At 35.4% G+C, this 16973-nt stretch overlaps 1 protein-coding gene across 10 annotated transcripts in view; it reads left to right on the plus strand.

Annotated features, from left to right (window-relative positions):
• The window catches only part of LOC139977729 (uncharacterized), a 144358-nt gene that overhangs the window by 124434 nt on the left and 2951 nt on the right, over positions 1–16973 (plus strand). For 7 of the 10 annotated variants that reach the window (XM_071987264.1, XM_071987268.1, XM_071987269.1 and 4 more), the window contains 12 exons: positions 630–864; positions 2045–2115; positions 2564–2621; positions 4012–4332; positions 4572–4795; positions 6640–6780; positions 8145–8297; positions 12851–13000; positions 14493–14730; positions 15557–15776; positions 16114–16174; positions 16431–16563. In XM_071987264.1, coding sequence (XP_071843365.1) covers positions 630–864; positions 2045–2115; positions 2564–2621; positions 4012–4332; positions 4572–4795; positions 6640–6780; positions 8145–8297; positions 12851–13000; positions 14493–14730; positions 15557–15579 — 1614 coding nt within the window. In that variant the 3' untranslated portion in view covers positions 15580–15776; positions 16114–16174; positions 16431–16563. The remainder of the gene's footprint in view (positions 1–629; positions 865–2044; positions 2116–2563; positions 2622–4011; positions 4333–4571; positions 4796–6639; positions 6781–8144; positions 8298–12850; positions 13001–14492; positions 14731–15556; positions 15777–16113; positions 16175–16430; positions 16564–16973) is intronic. The other 3 variants (XM_071987267.1, XM_071987265.1, XM_071987273.1) reach the window with 3 other exon arrangements.

Here is a 16973-nt window from a genome sequence, read left to right on the forward strand (position 1 = left end):
ACACAATAATGAAATCATAGCAATTTTCAGAGTTTTGCTAGGAACTATGTACTGTTTTTTGGGATTGACTTTAATGGTATAATGGCTTCCCAATTTTGTCCCCACATGAATCTGTGATATTTGTAATTAATTTTGTAACGTATGCTCTGTTTGGAAAACGTCTGTCAACCAAGATGGATTAAATAACTTCCACCTGAAATACCTATATTAACTGTTACTCTAACTCTAAACAAACATATACTACAAGCACATTGGTAGTATTGAGATTGTGCAAGAATTTCCGCATTCGTACAGATTCCAGGTTTTCTGAGTTTTCTGTCTATTCTGTGTGTATTTGTGTCAAAGTTACAGTTTTCACACAAAATTGCTGCTGTGTCCATGGATAATGATAGCTTTAGTAAAGCATATTAATGAATGTGTGGATCAGAATTAAACCATAACATTAGCCCTTTTAACTGTCAACTACACAACTCAATTTCATTAAAAGTACATGATATGAGCATTTGCCTTATTGTGTTTTAGTTTTTAACCGTCTATTGAGGTTCTTATATGGATTGGCTCAATATCAATTGGCATCGTGAAATAGCATTAGAACGATGAAACAATTTTTGGTTTCTTGTTATTTCAAGGACTTGTCAGGAAATTTTTTCAGAGAATGGCGGGATGTGGGAAGAAATCTGAAGCTTGATGAGACAGAGCTTGACAACATAGAGGCAGAAGTGGTGTACCACATGTTGCTACTATGGAAACGCAAACATGGGATGAAAGCAACAAACAAAACACTGAGAGATGCTCTAATAGCAACTGATCGTAAGGACCTGTCCGATTATCTTCTCAATAGGGAACAATGTGGAACAACGTCAGGTTAGTTAAATACAACAAAACATGAGACCTTTAAGGAGGATTATGTATCTCTTGTTTTGTTTTTACACTATACAGGTGTACATTCAATATCCAAATACAATATGGAAAAAATATTAGCATAGTAAGAACAATTAACATTACTTATGAAAAACCTACTTTTTTTGCAAGAAAAGCTTATATAAGTCTAGAAGCAATTTTGAATGGAAATATGACTAGTAAAGCAATCTTCAAATTATCAGTTAGCAAGCAGCTGTAAAGAACAATAAGTTGTAAAGGAGCCTAATGTGTACTTCTTTATAACGCGATGTAGAACTGCATAATTTTTTTTTTTTTAAATCCATATGCAGGTTATTCCCCTTGAAAAGGGCATTTCTATGATACAGCCTACAACCTGTGTTATGTCATGCATACCTTTAATTCTCTGACTATGTTATAAAACGTTGATATGTTTGAAACAAATTAAATATCAATTTAGTTCTCCTTATACATGACTTCCGATAACAATGCATTGAAAGAGGTGTGAGATTATCATGTTAATTGCAACAACAATCATGTAAACATTTATATGCAAGTGAGATATTTGGCAGTATTCTGAGATATTCATTTGGTCTCACTATTTTAATACCGTTGTGTGTCAATCTTTGAAGGGTGTCTCACAATCTACTAATTAAAAAAAAAGTAACTATCAATAGGGACATCCCTACAGTAGAAATGAAATCTATCAAGAATTTGCCGTAAATGTTGGTCAGCTTACAAATTTTCAAACCGTTTTACATACACTAATGTGTAACCACAGTTGAAGCAGACATACATAGTTAGTTGTTCACTCACGACTGGAGTTCTGCTGATATATGAAGGGTTTTTCATCCTCAGTATTGATATTGACATTCTTTGCCCCGATGTTCCTATGAGCTCTGTCCTTTCACTAAATGTTACTAACTTCACAATAATAGCTGTGTCCTTATTGACCAGCCTTGGAACAAACTTTGGAGGCTGGCCTTAAAGTATACTTACTGAAAGATCAGTCAACTTTAGAAAACGTAAGGACAAAACTAGTCTTTTGAGACTGTTTTGTTGTTGGGTTGGTTTATGATGTTTTATATAGTGCATGTATGATGAAAGATTGGTTCAGTTGATGTGGTTAACTCACATAATTGTTAATGTCACTTTACTTCATCAGAAAAAGACAAAACAAATAAAACAGTGGAACAACAAGAAGACAAAAGCAGTGATGTTTCAAGCAGAGGAAAGGTAAGTTAAACTCATGACTCATTTTTGAGATGTTCTACAATGTAATAAGACCCATCGGAAATGTTTGGATTGTCCAGATCAATAATGTATATATGTACATATCAAAATTATCTTCTTAAGTGATATCACACATAAGAAGTGGAACTTGTAGATACATCCTCTCAGTCATATCTTATACAATTTAGTTATAAGTGGTATTTTTCTCATAAAATCAGGGGTGCTGTAGGATGACAAAGGCCTACAAACTGCAAGTCATTTTATTATCTAACTCTATTTCCTCAATTCTGATATTTGTATAATTGGTGAAGTGTGTTCATTAATATCATTATTAGGCTCGTTTGTGACAGCTAACAGACGTCTATACAATGTTGTAAATTGCTCAACTTACCCAAACTCCTTTAAGCATTAACTCAAATAAGATTTGTAATTATATGTTGTTGTTCTTCAGAGTAAGATCAAGTCTTCAGGAACAGTTCATGAAGAACAGGGATCTATGCTTGGAACAGGTTAGTGCTGAATATTCATGATAAATACAATGGATAGAACATCAACAAGCAAACTGAAGTTCAACAGCTTTTGAACTGTTGTTCTCGTTGAGATTTATGAAGACCACATCATGTATGAATATAGCTATATGGAGACTATCTGACCATTCTGTGGCATTCACTTCTTTCCTTAAAGTGCTATTTCCTTTTACCTTAGATTGTTGCTGATTTGCTTATGAAATCCTAATCGTGTTCTCCTAGTATTAAGAACCCAATAGTATCATAAATATTTCTGCCGACAATTGTGTTTGAGCTAGAAGGTGGGTCTATTTTGATTCTCATGCTACTGAGGTACTATTGGGCAGTTGAATTCATATTCACCCTAACTTTACCAAGTCATGCAGATCGTACATAAGCACATGCACAGCGAAATATGTGATTGATAATTCTAACATCATTGTGACAACAAACTTAAATACATTGAGAAAGTCAATTTATACTGTGCAAAAGAATTATAAATCCTTGGTTAGTAGGACTTGAATGCCATCATAGCATAACTATAGGCTTACCAGTCTTTGCAGTAAGATTCACAATGGTAGCTAATGATGAACTACTACACTCAGCATGAAGTAACTAGTGTTAACATCAGGTTAAAGAAACAAATACTGAAATAATGTTGTCAGTATGGCTGCATGGTATCAATGACACAGTGGAACAACCACTCATGGAGAATGGGAAAGGGTAAGCCGCCAAGAAAGGTTTGCTCTGATGAAAAAAAAATCCACATCATTGTCTTAAGGCTTCCTAACATGCATGATGTAGTTTACTTACTGTTAGTCATTCCTAAAAAAATGGGAGGGTGTGTCTTTATTCTCATGGTAACTTTGCCATTTTCATAGTTATTTTCCACATAATGACGTTTGCCACAGTAGTACTAAGTAATTTTCAAGTTTGTTAGTATTATGTAAAGAAGTGAATGTTAATCTTGCTTTGAACATCATCAGCAACAAGTATCAATCCTCTCTGAGTAATTTAATTTGAGTATTTGTAAACATCAATTATGTGTAATAGTTGAGCTTGTATATTTCTGTGTTTTGTTATTTAAGTAACAACAATATAAACTTGGCAACTGATAAATGCAGAAAGATCAAAGTTTAATTAATATCAGGTTTTAATATGAAAAGTAGCATTGAAGGAAATAATAGCTTTGGGCAAATAAGCAAATATGAGATATTAGCTTTTCCCTACAACTTTAGTTTAGCAGAATGAATCAATGCCTGTGTACTCATATATACTACAACTACTAGCAAAGAAGAATAAGACCATTAAGGAGACCACTCTTCACTGAAAACAATGTTGTAAAATACTCTTGCTGAATGTCCCTGAACTTGTCTGATTATTTATATTGCAGACAACTTACCTTACCCACTGCAAATGGAGCTTTGGATCAACAAGGATGGAGGAGTGCTAGAGATTCCAGATACCGGTGTCAGCTTAGAAATACCTCCTGGTGCTCTGGAGAAGGATCAGTTAATCCAGATGAGAATTATTCCAGATAATTTCCAGGGTGATTCTGATCTTTCCTTCAGTAGTAATTCATCAGTTGTGGTTGAGCTCCTGCCTAGTAACCTGAAGCTACTGAAACCAGTAAAACTGACATTGCCTCACTGCTTGGTTCTCAAGAAAGGATGTGAATGGAAAGCAAAGATATATAGCAGCCATCATGAAGAAGGTATATTTAAATGCATGTGTATCGCTTTTTAATTGATTCCACCTATACAAATAGGTTGTATTTAGTTATGATAGAACTCAGTCTCTTGCAATGTTCAGTCATTGCATTTTATAGACTAGTTCCTGCATAATACAATCTATCTGTCATATAAATGCTACCTGTTAAAACGTATTATTATTATTATTATTATTATGATTAATAAATGTAAAATACATTTCTGTTTCATCTGGATTATATAGGCACCCAGCCTCTGTGGAGACCACAACCAGACACACCTTATGTACTAACTGAGCGAAATTGTGTGATCAAATTAAAAAATTTCAGCTGGGAGAAATTTGACATCGGCGATGAAATAGTTGAAGGCAAACGTATCGTGTTATATGCTGCTAAAGATCTGTCATCCTCTGAAAGCATAACACATATTCATGTTGGGTATTACTGGGAACTTCCAGGGGGTGAAAAGGTGAGGTTCTTTACTTGTTGATATTGGTTGCCATTTGGATTCCTGGGAGATAAATGGTGGGGTTGTGTTGATATTTGCTATAATTCACATTAATCAAGAAGTCAAGATGTGATTTTTGGTTACGATGCTGAAGGCTCAGTAACCTTTGCAACCGTGCTGGATTGGGTGGGTGTGTTTGTGTATGCGACAGCTAGCTTGTAAGTTACATGATATCTCAATAATCACAAGTTGAATGAATGTAGTACTCAGTAGGTAGATGCCTTATGATGTGGTGTAGATGTTCCCTATTGTTTGTGATTTGCATATCATGAAAATTAAACAGTGGATGGGGCATAAAATTCTTAAAATGTCAATTTCTCTTCCACCGTATGTAACTACATAGTAAGAGCATGTTCTTTGCAACAACATTGTTTACATCATTTTTATTTATGGTTGGGGGGGGGGGTTAATGGAAAGTTGTCAAAAACAACTGAAAACAAGATATCTCAACAACCTCAAGTTGAATCATTGTGATAATTGGTAGATGCCCATGGTGTGTAAATATGACCTATTGTTCTTTGTTCTCATCTCATTAATATTAATGAGTGGGCAGGCTTAACATAAAATTTTATTCATACTGGTATGGTGATGTTGGTACATATAAAACACATTTTCATGAGGTCTCCAACTTTGTCATTAATATTCATCAAATTGCAAGGAATGGCTTTCAAACACAAGACAAAAAGCAAATTCCATGGTTTTAAATATTCCATAGTTTTAGTCCGTACGATATAAGGTTTGCTACACTACATGCATACTATCTACCTGTTTTTTTGTGTGTGTGTGGATATCATGAATATAATCAGTGAACAAAAATTTTTTAAGAAGATATCTCTGAAATAGTATGTCTAATTAGCTTTATACATATACTTGGATAATATGATGTCAGTATATAGATCATACGTAGGGCCATTCTCTGGAAAATGAAACTGGCATGAAAAAACTAAAGTGTTCATCAGGACCAAATGTTACATTTTTTGTTTTAGAGGGATAAAGTGATGAAACAATATAGTTTTTAATAATTTTTGGTAAGTTTTCCGCAAATAAATTTATAAATAGTATTTGTACACGAAATAAGTTTATTTCTGTATCAATTGGGTTATTGCCAGCCTTCTGTTGAGCTCAGTTAAAGTGATATGGTTAGTGTACCCTCCACCCCCCCCCTTTCCTTACGTGGCATATGTCGTACAACATGATACTGTACATTACTACTTTGTTCCAACTAACTGTTGACTGATATTATCTCCAAAGTGGAGGTTACTACTTCTATTAAGGGGTTCTGTACTAAAGCAAGTGTGATGTCATGTGACCAAGTCAATGGGCTGTGAGTGTGTGATTTTGCTGTAAACTCAATGGAAAAGGTCCATTGACTTTCTGTGTAATAGTAAAAGATCGTTGCCTCAATGTTTCTGCAAAGGACGAATCAAGAATGATCTCAACAAGATTTGTGTTTGTGGTTAGATAGTAGATACTTTGTTAATATATACATATGTCCGCTGAAACTCAGAGAAAGTGAAAAGACTATCGAATCAAGCATTAATACTACTCCGCATGCACCGTCCAGCCGAACACTCAGTTGGTTCAGGTAGTGTCTGGAGGTGGGTGAGTTATAAAAGTGGTGGCACCTACACTTAGGGTGCCAAATTCAGGATCATTCATTGAGACACACTTATCCAAATGATCAATTTGGTGTGAAGTACTGCACCTTTCGTTGCTACTGTAGTTCACATATTGATATCTGTAGCATCTTGTCAACTGTTTCTTCTACCCCATTTTTGCTTGTTTTCTCCCTTCTCTGTTTGAAGATTGTCAGCATAAATGAAGTCTCTGTGTTGGTAAAACAGTCTGCAGTATTTTTTAAAAAAGGACAATTGCCCCTGAAATGTCTTTTTGACAAAATAGAGCCACCAGCTTGGACCTGTGGCTCTGAAGAAGAAAACTCAAAGGTAAGGTGGATTCTAATCATACAAATGTTAAATATTGTGTCAATAATATTCATGAAGTGGAAACTATTAAACTTAACATAATTTAAACAGTTAAATGAGGAATATCGTGAGTGTGTGAACTGCTCTTAACATTAGAAAAAATGCAAAATGTAATTTAAAAATAAGTAATGTTACATCATCTTTACATCTTACCAAAATAGTACTGTTTGTTTGCAAAATGCCATTTATATCTGGCAGAAGATGTGTATCAAGCAATATTGCTTTTCATGGTTTGAAAGGTACGTTGGGGTCAAATCCCACAAATCTTGAAAAGAATGATGTTGCAGATAGGAGATGATGATGGCAAATATCATACTCACAGCCCTTGGTATGTGGCTTGCACATTCTGACTGTGAGGTATTTAATGGTTTAAGAACCAAACAACAGCAGAGGTCAAAATGTAAAGACCAAAAACACCTGATACATTAAGAAACTAAACTTCAACTGATTCTTCAATGTTGAGAGATTAAATTCTGCACATGCACAATGAATTGGTGTTATGGTACTATGTAACAAATCTAAACTTTCCAGGGTAGGTCACAGGTTATCTCAGGTGAACAGATCTCAAACCTGAAAACTTTATAACTGTAATATCTCAAGAAAGGGAATCTTGATAAATGTCATACCACGTATGCAGTTTGAGCAGAGCTGTGAGAACAACTTCTTTACATTTTAGTGGAAGTCAAACGCTCTTTAAGAAATAGAAAATAAGAAGTTTTGCAAGGTAATATTTGCATTGCAGATTGCTTTGATGATGTTTGACAGGTCTGCAGGTAGCTAGAATAGGTGCCGAAAGCTGCATTAATATGTGTCAATATTTAAACATGCTAACATTGCTGAATGCAGTTTGTGTGCATAGTAGAAGCTTTATCCTTCAGGAAATTCCATTAATTCTTTCAGAACAACAATTTGGAGGTTCCTTTGATAGTACAGTTAGTCACAAACAAGTCAACCACTTTACAAGGGACAAAAGTGGCATCAATTATCGGTTGCGTTCAGTGCATACATTCCCAAGAAGTGGCAAGATATTATCTGCAACTGCAGATCTGACATACGATGTCGAAAGGATTTTAAACAGTTTCTTCAGATATATCTTAATAATGTATACTGTGTACGATTCCCTTCCAAATCAGCTATTTGTCTGTTGGATTTTAGTTTTCCTACGATGGTCAGTATATATCCACTGGGAGGACTTGTGATTCTTGTTAGTACTAATTGCCCATGAGACATCCTACCATTAGGTTGGTGTATCAAGCACTATATCATAGGATAGGATAGTGAGTAATTAAAAAAACTGTTAACAACTGTCGCCATTCTCATTTCAGGAAATATCTTTCATAAGGGTTGCCACTTCCAAGGGAGGTTTCTGCACATTTGTGTTAAATATCAAGGAAGGTACGCAGGAAAGGCACAAATGTACGTGTTACTTCAAGGCTAGGCAAGGATCAGAGATTGTGGAATTACTCTTTATTCTAAAGGTATAGAATGTTTGGAATATTTTACAGTAACTTTTAAGCTAATTGTAACATTCCTGGCCAAATGTTTCTACTTATTTCATATCTCGTACCTTGATTTCCAGAAGGAAGTATTTCATGATTGGTATTGAATATGTAATTTGCCTGTAAGAAGGAAGCAAAGTCAATTTGATGAAGGTGGTAGACTATCAGTTAACAAATCTGTTAAAATCACAATAAATTACTGAATGCAATATTGAAAGAGAAACTCTGTGTTGAAATTTAGGTAAATTAACAGTCATGCGATAGTTTTCATTATTGTCATTAAGATGTGGTTAAATAAAAAAACTTGATGGTGAGATAAAGGGAATGAAACCAGAAGGAACAACATAAATGATAAATGTTTGAATTACAGGAAGGGTGAATTTAGTGAACAAACTGCCAGGAAAATCAAACTGCTATTTAGTTTTAACTTAGCAATGAGAGGAATGTAATGAATAGCATGTATAATGTAATGGTAACTTTGTATTCAGAGTGAGAACCAGTGTTTCAGCTATGACGCGATTTTGACGCAATGGCTTGCCGATTTGACGCACTGGCGTTCAGAGAGAGAGGAGGGAAAGAAAGAGGGTTTCATTTTCTCCTGAATTTTATACAGTGTGAATAGAAAAAAAACGTTTCAAAAGGCATGGTGTTCAGAACTTCAACTTGAAGTGAAAAAGTTATTACTGTAAATTGTTTCCAATTTTTCGTCAGAAATGTTAAATTAGCGATCGTTTACTTTACCGTAGCTATGTTTTTCTATACAGTCACGCAGATTTACTGTAGCTCGATTGCTGTAAAGCTAAATCATATAACGCACTGATGCATTGCCTACACTACGATGGTTCGCACTACCAGTGTACTAAATATAATATCTGTATAGCCTACCTTACATTACATTGCAACAGGGTCAGAAATAAGCGGGGGCGACGGGCGATTCGCCCTAGCAAGTGCTAAAAAAAAGCCCTCCGAAAGCACAATTGCGAGGGCGAAAAAGAAAAGAGAAATATAAGAAAGTCGCCCTCGTAATATCAGGTGTCTGTGTAAATTTAATTGTGACATGCTTTTGCTTTAGCTACAGTAGGGGTTGCAAGTAGCAGCGCGAATCACACAAACAGTTCTCACAATCCTGCATCAAATTTGAAGCAGTGCGGGAGGGTCGCGCACAATCACCGGGTCTTCACCGGCCTTAGTAGTAAGTTGAGTCTCGTCTATCCGACCTGCTCAGTGATTAACCTCCGCCACGTATCACAATCTTGCGCAAGGTTTATTGCTTCCTAGAAATTGTTAATATTAACGTCCTTTAATTGCCTTCACTAAGCAATTTCAGTACCAGCGACAATAACCTAAAATCCCCTTAAATCTCCGACCACATGGTAGCCTAATTTCACACTAAGTCAACATGGAACTCTAATCTAGCTATCTGTTTATTCGCTCAAGTTGTGTCGCAAATAAAAAATAAAAATATCCAAGAAAAACTGCTATCTTCAACAACATGTTAGCCTAACAACCACACTAAGTCAATGGGAAATGTAGCCTAACCATCGGTTTGCAAAAATATAATAATAAGAATACTTTGCGTAGCTTTGTTTACATATTTCCTTGCTGCTATCGTCGCGCGCATGGTAGCCGAACACCACACGTAGTCAGCGGGAAAATCTACCCTAAGCATCTCTTTATTCGCTGAAATTGTGACGCAGTTAGCTAGAACTAAAATATCCATGAAATACTGCAACCTTCGACCACATGTTAGCCTAACAACCACACTAAGTCAATGGGAAATGTAGCCTAACCATCGGTTTGCAAAAAAAAAAAAAATCGTAGCTTTGTTTACAACTTCAATTTGCTGGAAATCGGCAGTTGTTTGGAAGGTATGTGGTATCTCTTAAAGAGGGAATGTTGTATTTTACGTACACCGTTGCTGTGGCGATGGATTGAAGGTTTTAACTTTGATTACTTTTCAGCGGTATAATGGTTTCGTATTTGGTGGTCAGTGATTTTATCCACACACGAAAAAATACATGATTAAAGGAAAGGGCACCTTCAGTGGAAGTAAACCTCAGTGTTTTCTATTTCAGTTGATGGGTTATTGGTTTTTCGTCATGTATTCGGTGGATTGATGTTATTTGCTAAACGATCGCAAATTTTGGCAATTAAACTTTCAATGAATTTGCTATACGGTCGCAGCTAACTAGGAAGACGGTAATTGTGCTTACTTGATCCTGATGAATGCTTACAACCTTTCCGTATTCAGCATATTGAACTGGAAAAGCGCCCCTTAAACCTTAACAAAGCCCTCGTAAATACATTAAGGGGGGTGGTTTTAACTTTTCATTTTCCAAAATAGCCCCAAAGCCAAATCTTAATTCCTACCCTGCATTGCAAGTGGTGCACTATTTGAGCCAAATTTAGCTTGTAAAAATAAAGCGTAATATGCAACGAACTAATTTATTATTATTTAGCAATCATTGTTTAAATAAAGCTCAGGGTTCCATGCCTCAATTTAAAATCAGACATTGGATTGGCCGATGTTTAGTACACAGGGGCGTAGCCCGTATGTAGCACTGTAGGCCCGGGCCTACACTTTTTTTGGCCAAGTTATCTTTTTTTTAAAAACACCCATAATTCAAATCCAGCTTGCTGGACGAGTTTTAGAGTCTAGACAGGAAAAAATATTGAAATGAACGTAGCAAGAATATGGCTTAATTAGGTGACCTATTCTTCTGTCATCTACAGTAGGCTGTCATTTCTATTGCGTGCCGTTTCAATCAACACTCTACCCACTGAAAAAGACTAGGATCCGATCTTGTCAGTTTTTTAACATCTAGTTAAGAACCCGTTTATGAAGATGATATTTCAGTTGAGAAACATTCCACAGTCAAATAAGCCTATAGTTGTTGATTAACAGACCTTATAGAGCTGCAGCACTTTGTTGGCTGTTGTTACTGGCTTACTCTGTACATGTACCTTGCATTAATTTTAAATACATTATGTAGTATCGAATTACGTACTATTTTAGCTTGTTTGTTTTTTGTGGTTTAAAAGTGATATTAAATGAGGTGTCTCAAGTAACCAAGAGGCCAGGGAACCAGAATGAACACTCGGGAAGGGCCGTTTCCGGCCATCTGGGGGGTTTGTAAAACCAAAAATTTTCTTGTACGGTCCGCGCCAACCGATGGTTGCGCTCCGCTCAGATAGTCGTGCCTACAACTTTGAAAATCCTGGCTTACCCCTGGTACTAATACTGTCGGCAAAATGTAACATCGTGAAAAAAGGCATGGAATTTTACCCCTCCCCTTAGACCCCTCCCCCAGGACAGAAGTGAGTCAAATAATCAGATATTAGCCATTTTGACTCAATGGGAAATTTCTTAGAGGAAACACTGGTGAGAACTAAGCGGGACCTAAAAAATTGAATCAATTAGATGAAGTTATGTAATTTTCAAAGATGGAATTTAAAGGTCACAAAGGTCTTACACAGTTATGATGATCAGATAAAGACAATAAAAATATATGAAAATGTTGAGTTTCATACTTTAAATTTAAAACTGTGGCCTTTTTGTACCTTGCTAGTGACCAGATTGAATCTATGTGATGGAAATTGGGTCTTTGGTTATGCTGTCATATGATATATTCTCCTAATTGCTGAACACGTCAATTTTTTTTCCTGTGACTAGTCAGACTTGACTCACATTTTTGTGGACTTGTTGATGTGACTTGACAACAAATGGACAATGACTTGATATGACTTGACTTGCTTGTACAATGACTTGTGACTTGACTTGAATTTAATGGAATTTTTTTCATGGAAATTATTAGAGTAGACACTATGGATTTTTTATAAAAATTGGGAGGAAATACTCTGCCCAATTGAAACAAATAATCAGTGTATTTTGTTCTTACACGTACATTGCACTTATAAAGGAAGACACATGTTGTGTATTGCAGAAGTGGATAAATATTGAGCATTTTAAACTGTTTTCTTGGCATATCCTAACTTGCTGGATTCTGGTGTAGACTATGAATTTTGTGTGGTATTTTTCTTCAGAAAACTTGGCATTGACACCAGCATATCATCTGGGAAACCTTGACTACAATTGTTGAGAATGAATATTTGCAACTGATAATATTGCATCATTAGTATTGAAATGCCCATACCTATAGCATGACTATAAGTTGCTTTTATATTTTGACTTGTAACTTAAATTAAACTGAGAAACGTTAACTTGTGACTTGATTTGACTTGCAATGAAGTCAAATGACTTGTGATAGAACTAGACCTGATGAAATCAATTGTACGGGGTGACATCAATTGAATTAAGAAGCATTGACTTGTGACTTGATTGACTTGCAATGAAGTCTATGACCTGGTAAAGACCTGACCTGATGAAATAAACTTTACCTGTGACTTGACTTGAGAAGATTGACTGGTTTACTTATGAGAACGATATACGACTTGGTTACAACACTGGATCAAATAAAATTAAAAGTCCATGTTAACATAGTTAATATATTTTTCTTGTTTTCTGATGTTAGGATGGAGTGGAAGATTCTGCAGCTAGCAGCTCTGATAAAGTAGTTGATGCAGGACCATCTCAGTCACAGAAGAAGACTGATGATGAAAGTCTAACTGTCAAACAACCCATGGAAAACATTGATCTAGAAGTCAGAACAGGATGTCTCAGGGTAATAATTTACATACATGATTCTGTTGTCCTAAAAAAAGAGTCTTTTTAGAACATATTACATAAATTGGGGCTTTACAGTCCATACTGGCCCTTAAGGCATACCTACTTTGACGTTCAAGTTCCATGGTTTGCTTGTATATATTACATCATGATTTATTTCTACTAAAATGCTTGCCTTCTAGTACTGATGCTGTTGATGATACCTCAGTTTTATGAGGTATGTTCTTGCTGCAGTTAGATTAAGACTGAAATGTTACAATAGTGAATGCAGTAACTTATCAAGATATTTGACAGCATACGACCAAGCCCTCATGATTTCGTGCCATGTTTTGTGAAAGAGCTTAACAAATTAGAGTGTGTCAATTAAATGCTGACTGTGCGCCTTTTGCCAACAATGTGTAACGTACACAACTGACACACATGTTAGCAACTTGTACACAAGAAGGATACAACCGGCACAATGTTGGTTCATAAGTCATCTTTTGGAGATTACATACAATAAATTAAGTACTAAGCACAACTTTTCACAGTTTCAACCATTGCCTTGTGCACAGATTCTAGTTTTGGGTCCAGCTTCAGTTTCCCTGAGTGTGTAAAGTTGAAGTGAGTGTACAAACTTAATTGCAATCACGTAAATACGAGTTTTGGGGGTTCTATATGATTAGATTTCTTTACCTCAAGAAGTGTTTATGGTGATCAAAAAGTTCCAATAAATAATTGATACAAGCATGTTCATTGGATCCTTTGTTCCCTCAGAGACTTAATTAGTTGGAAATGCACAATGCAACTGATTGACTGGGCACGTCTCTTCTCACCGCCTTGTCTAATTGTTGAAATGCGCCCAGAACAAGGACATTGCAAACATTTTGAATAAAATTACACAGCATTGTGCGTGGTGGCACACTGCCATTCCTTCCAGAAATGTGCAAGGGCTCCACGGTGCAATGTGCAACCAGAACATTTGTTGTATATAAATTGAGTGTGCTACACACTCCGGTTGGGTGGTGACTCACAACTTGTCACCATTTTTGTTTTATTTCATTATGTTCTCGATCTTCTTGTTCTGGACGTGTGCAAATGAGTTGGGAGAATCTTTATTATTTTCATCACATATGAGAGACATCTAGCCAGTGACAACTATTACAGTGAAGAAAGGCACCATAGTTGCCTTATTGGGGGAAATTCACGAACTCCTTTAAGTGACTCCACTCTTAGACTTTAGTGACTCATGACGCACATGTTAACTCTGCCATTCTGTATCATGCTTTAATATATACATAAACGATATACATCAGGTGTCAGTTATAGTATAATTAATTTGTAAATGAACAATAATTGGAACACAATGGATTCATATTAATTCACTCTGTAATCAATTCATTAAACGTTATAAAATACTTTTGACAGGGGACCTGATAGAGAACTGATATAGTTTGTGGATGTTCTAATCATGTAACACTCAATGTTCATATATTTTTATCATATTACAGGATCTCTCTGGGAAAATTCCAAAAGAATGGAAAAATGTAGGTAGAAATCTTGGACGAAAAGATGAAGAGCTTTATATACTTCAGACAGATTCTAACAACCAGGGACACAAGGAAACTGTTTATCAGATGTTGCTGACTTGGAAACAAAGCAATGGTAGTAATTCCACATACAGAGTACTGGGAGAGGCTTTAGAAGCAGCTGGTCGCAGAGACCTGCAAGAGATACTGTACATTCAGGGTAAATAATTAATGTAATCATACAAATACCTCAAAGGACCTTAGCAATTAAATATATAACTGAATTATACGTAAAACTACTTTCTGCTACAGATACCAACTTCCCAAATAAAGTAAACTTGATTTCCTTCTGCAACATTAAAACAGCAAATAAACTGTTTAGAATCTCACTTTAACAACTTTCGTATTAATTAAGTGTACAGATAGAATCTAATTTCAGTATTCCAGGTAAAATATCCATAATATCTCGTCGCTTTATAATCACTAAGCTTCCACCTATGTTCAAGTAAGACACCAAGTAACATCTTCAACATAAAACAACACTAATTTTTGTAAGGATACTTTATATGTCATTTCTGTGTAGGCTACACTTCTTTGGTTTAAATTAACACTGCCAGAAACCTGTCTTTATTGTGTTCGTTTTGTAAAATAGTATTCTGCATTAAGAAGTTCTTTTGGCCTTTGGCACTTAGAACATATTTGACCATCAACTTTTATTTTCTTAACTCTTTTCTACCTTTTTAACCACTACCAAAAATGATAACTGATGATTGGTTAGATCCAGGCAAGTGCTTTGCCAACTCACAGTGATAGATCACAGTTAAATGCAAATCTCCAGCCTGAAACTGCTCTGTATGTCAGAAAGTTCTCCATTTTTCCTCCCTTGTCTGTGTAGGGTATTCTGTATCATTCCATATGCACCTAAAGCATTTTAATAATGTTTATATTGATAAAAAAAGCCATTCAGCATTAAAATATATTGTTGTCTTTACATATAGACCACTTTATTTCATTAAATATTTGTTTTACTCATCTCACCTGTTCAGCTGGTATCAAACAAGAAAGCTAATGAGTGGCTAGAAACAGGCGGGAGTTCATACTGAGGTAAAAGCGTCCAATATGCAGCCAATCCGTTCTGCTTGTCGGACGGAAGAGATCTCACAACTGCTCATTTCATGGATCAACAAATACGGTAGTGAGACAACTTGTAATGTTCATTACAACAATTGACATATTATTGTGGAAAAAAATATGTGTTAAGTCAAGGTGAGTACATTTGAAAAATTGTAACTGTGATAACTCATATTTGAAATGTTTAAAATGGGAGCTGATAGTACCTAACTTGAATAGATATGAGAAAATAATAGTAACAAACCTAAAACTCTCTTAAAGCAATGATCACATATTACAGTTGCGTATCAACTTTCATTTACTTTTTAGTTATTTGTAAATTTCAGCTTTTAGACTGATATTGATCACATTCATAACATATCAATGGTAGACTTGAATTTGTAATGAGCTTCCATCATAGTTACAGCTATGAATATGCATATCAGTTTTCACGTTGTTATGTTTACAACATTTATATCATTGATCATTTCAGAGTCAGTAGGTATGACTGGATCAGATATCCTCATTGGAATTGGAAGCAATATTCAAACAAGGTACAAGAGATTCCCACATTTTCACTGTTTGATCTATTTCTGGTCTCATTACTAATAACCAGGATTGATTGGTCTTCTACCACAAGTTACAAGACCATCTCAAATCATCTTGTCATAATATATATTAGTTAAATGTTAACAGTCAGATTTCAAACATGGGTGTCACCATTAGTATAATTTAGTAGTTCTTACCAAATTACATAACAAAGTTATCTTGATTCAACTGCTTAGTAATATGTTTTGTTGTTCTTTTTAGATGCGTACATGATATCATGAACTGTATCAGCCTGGGATGTTTCTTTCTGCATATCCTACACTGTTGCGATGTGTATATAACAGCTGTATCCAAGCACTTACGAAAGCTTGGTGATCTTCATATGTTATGCCAGGTATGCATTGTGCATGTTTTACACTGCTTTTGAGACATTGTTTCTTCTTACCCAAATCTGCGACAGCAAAGTCAGTAGAGCTAAGTTTAAGCGATTTGCCAAGAAGTGCAAAGTTACATATATTCAGTGTCTTTCCAAATAATATCGACTGATGTACCATTCAAGAAGGAATGTGATTAAAAGTTCTTGACCTAATTGATGTTCAACCATGCAGGTAAAACAGATTTACCTTCATGATGTAACAAAGCCATTTTACACTTTTAGACATTATCTATTACCAATGTCCTACGTTTTTTGTGCCTCTTTTTCATTATTTGATTTATTTGTTAAATTTAATAGTGGAATTACTAAATGTATTTGAGTTTGGTGACAATAGCTTTACTATGAAACCTTTGTCAAATGCAAATACT

This window comes from Apostichopus japonicus, chromosome 12 (genome assembly GCF_037975245.1).
Source record: "Apostichopus japonicus isolate 1M-3 chromosome 12, ASM3797524v1, whole genome shotgun sequence".
Taxonomy (NCBI): domain Eukaryota; kingdom Metazoa; phylum Echinodermata; class Holothuroidea; order Aspidochirotida; family Stichopodidae; genus Apostichopus; species Apostichopus japonicus.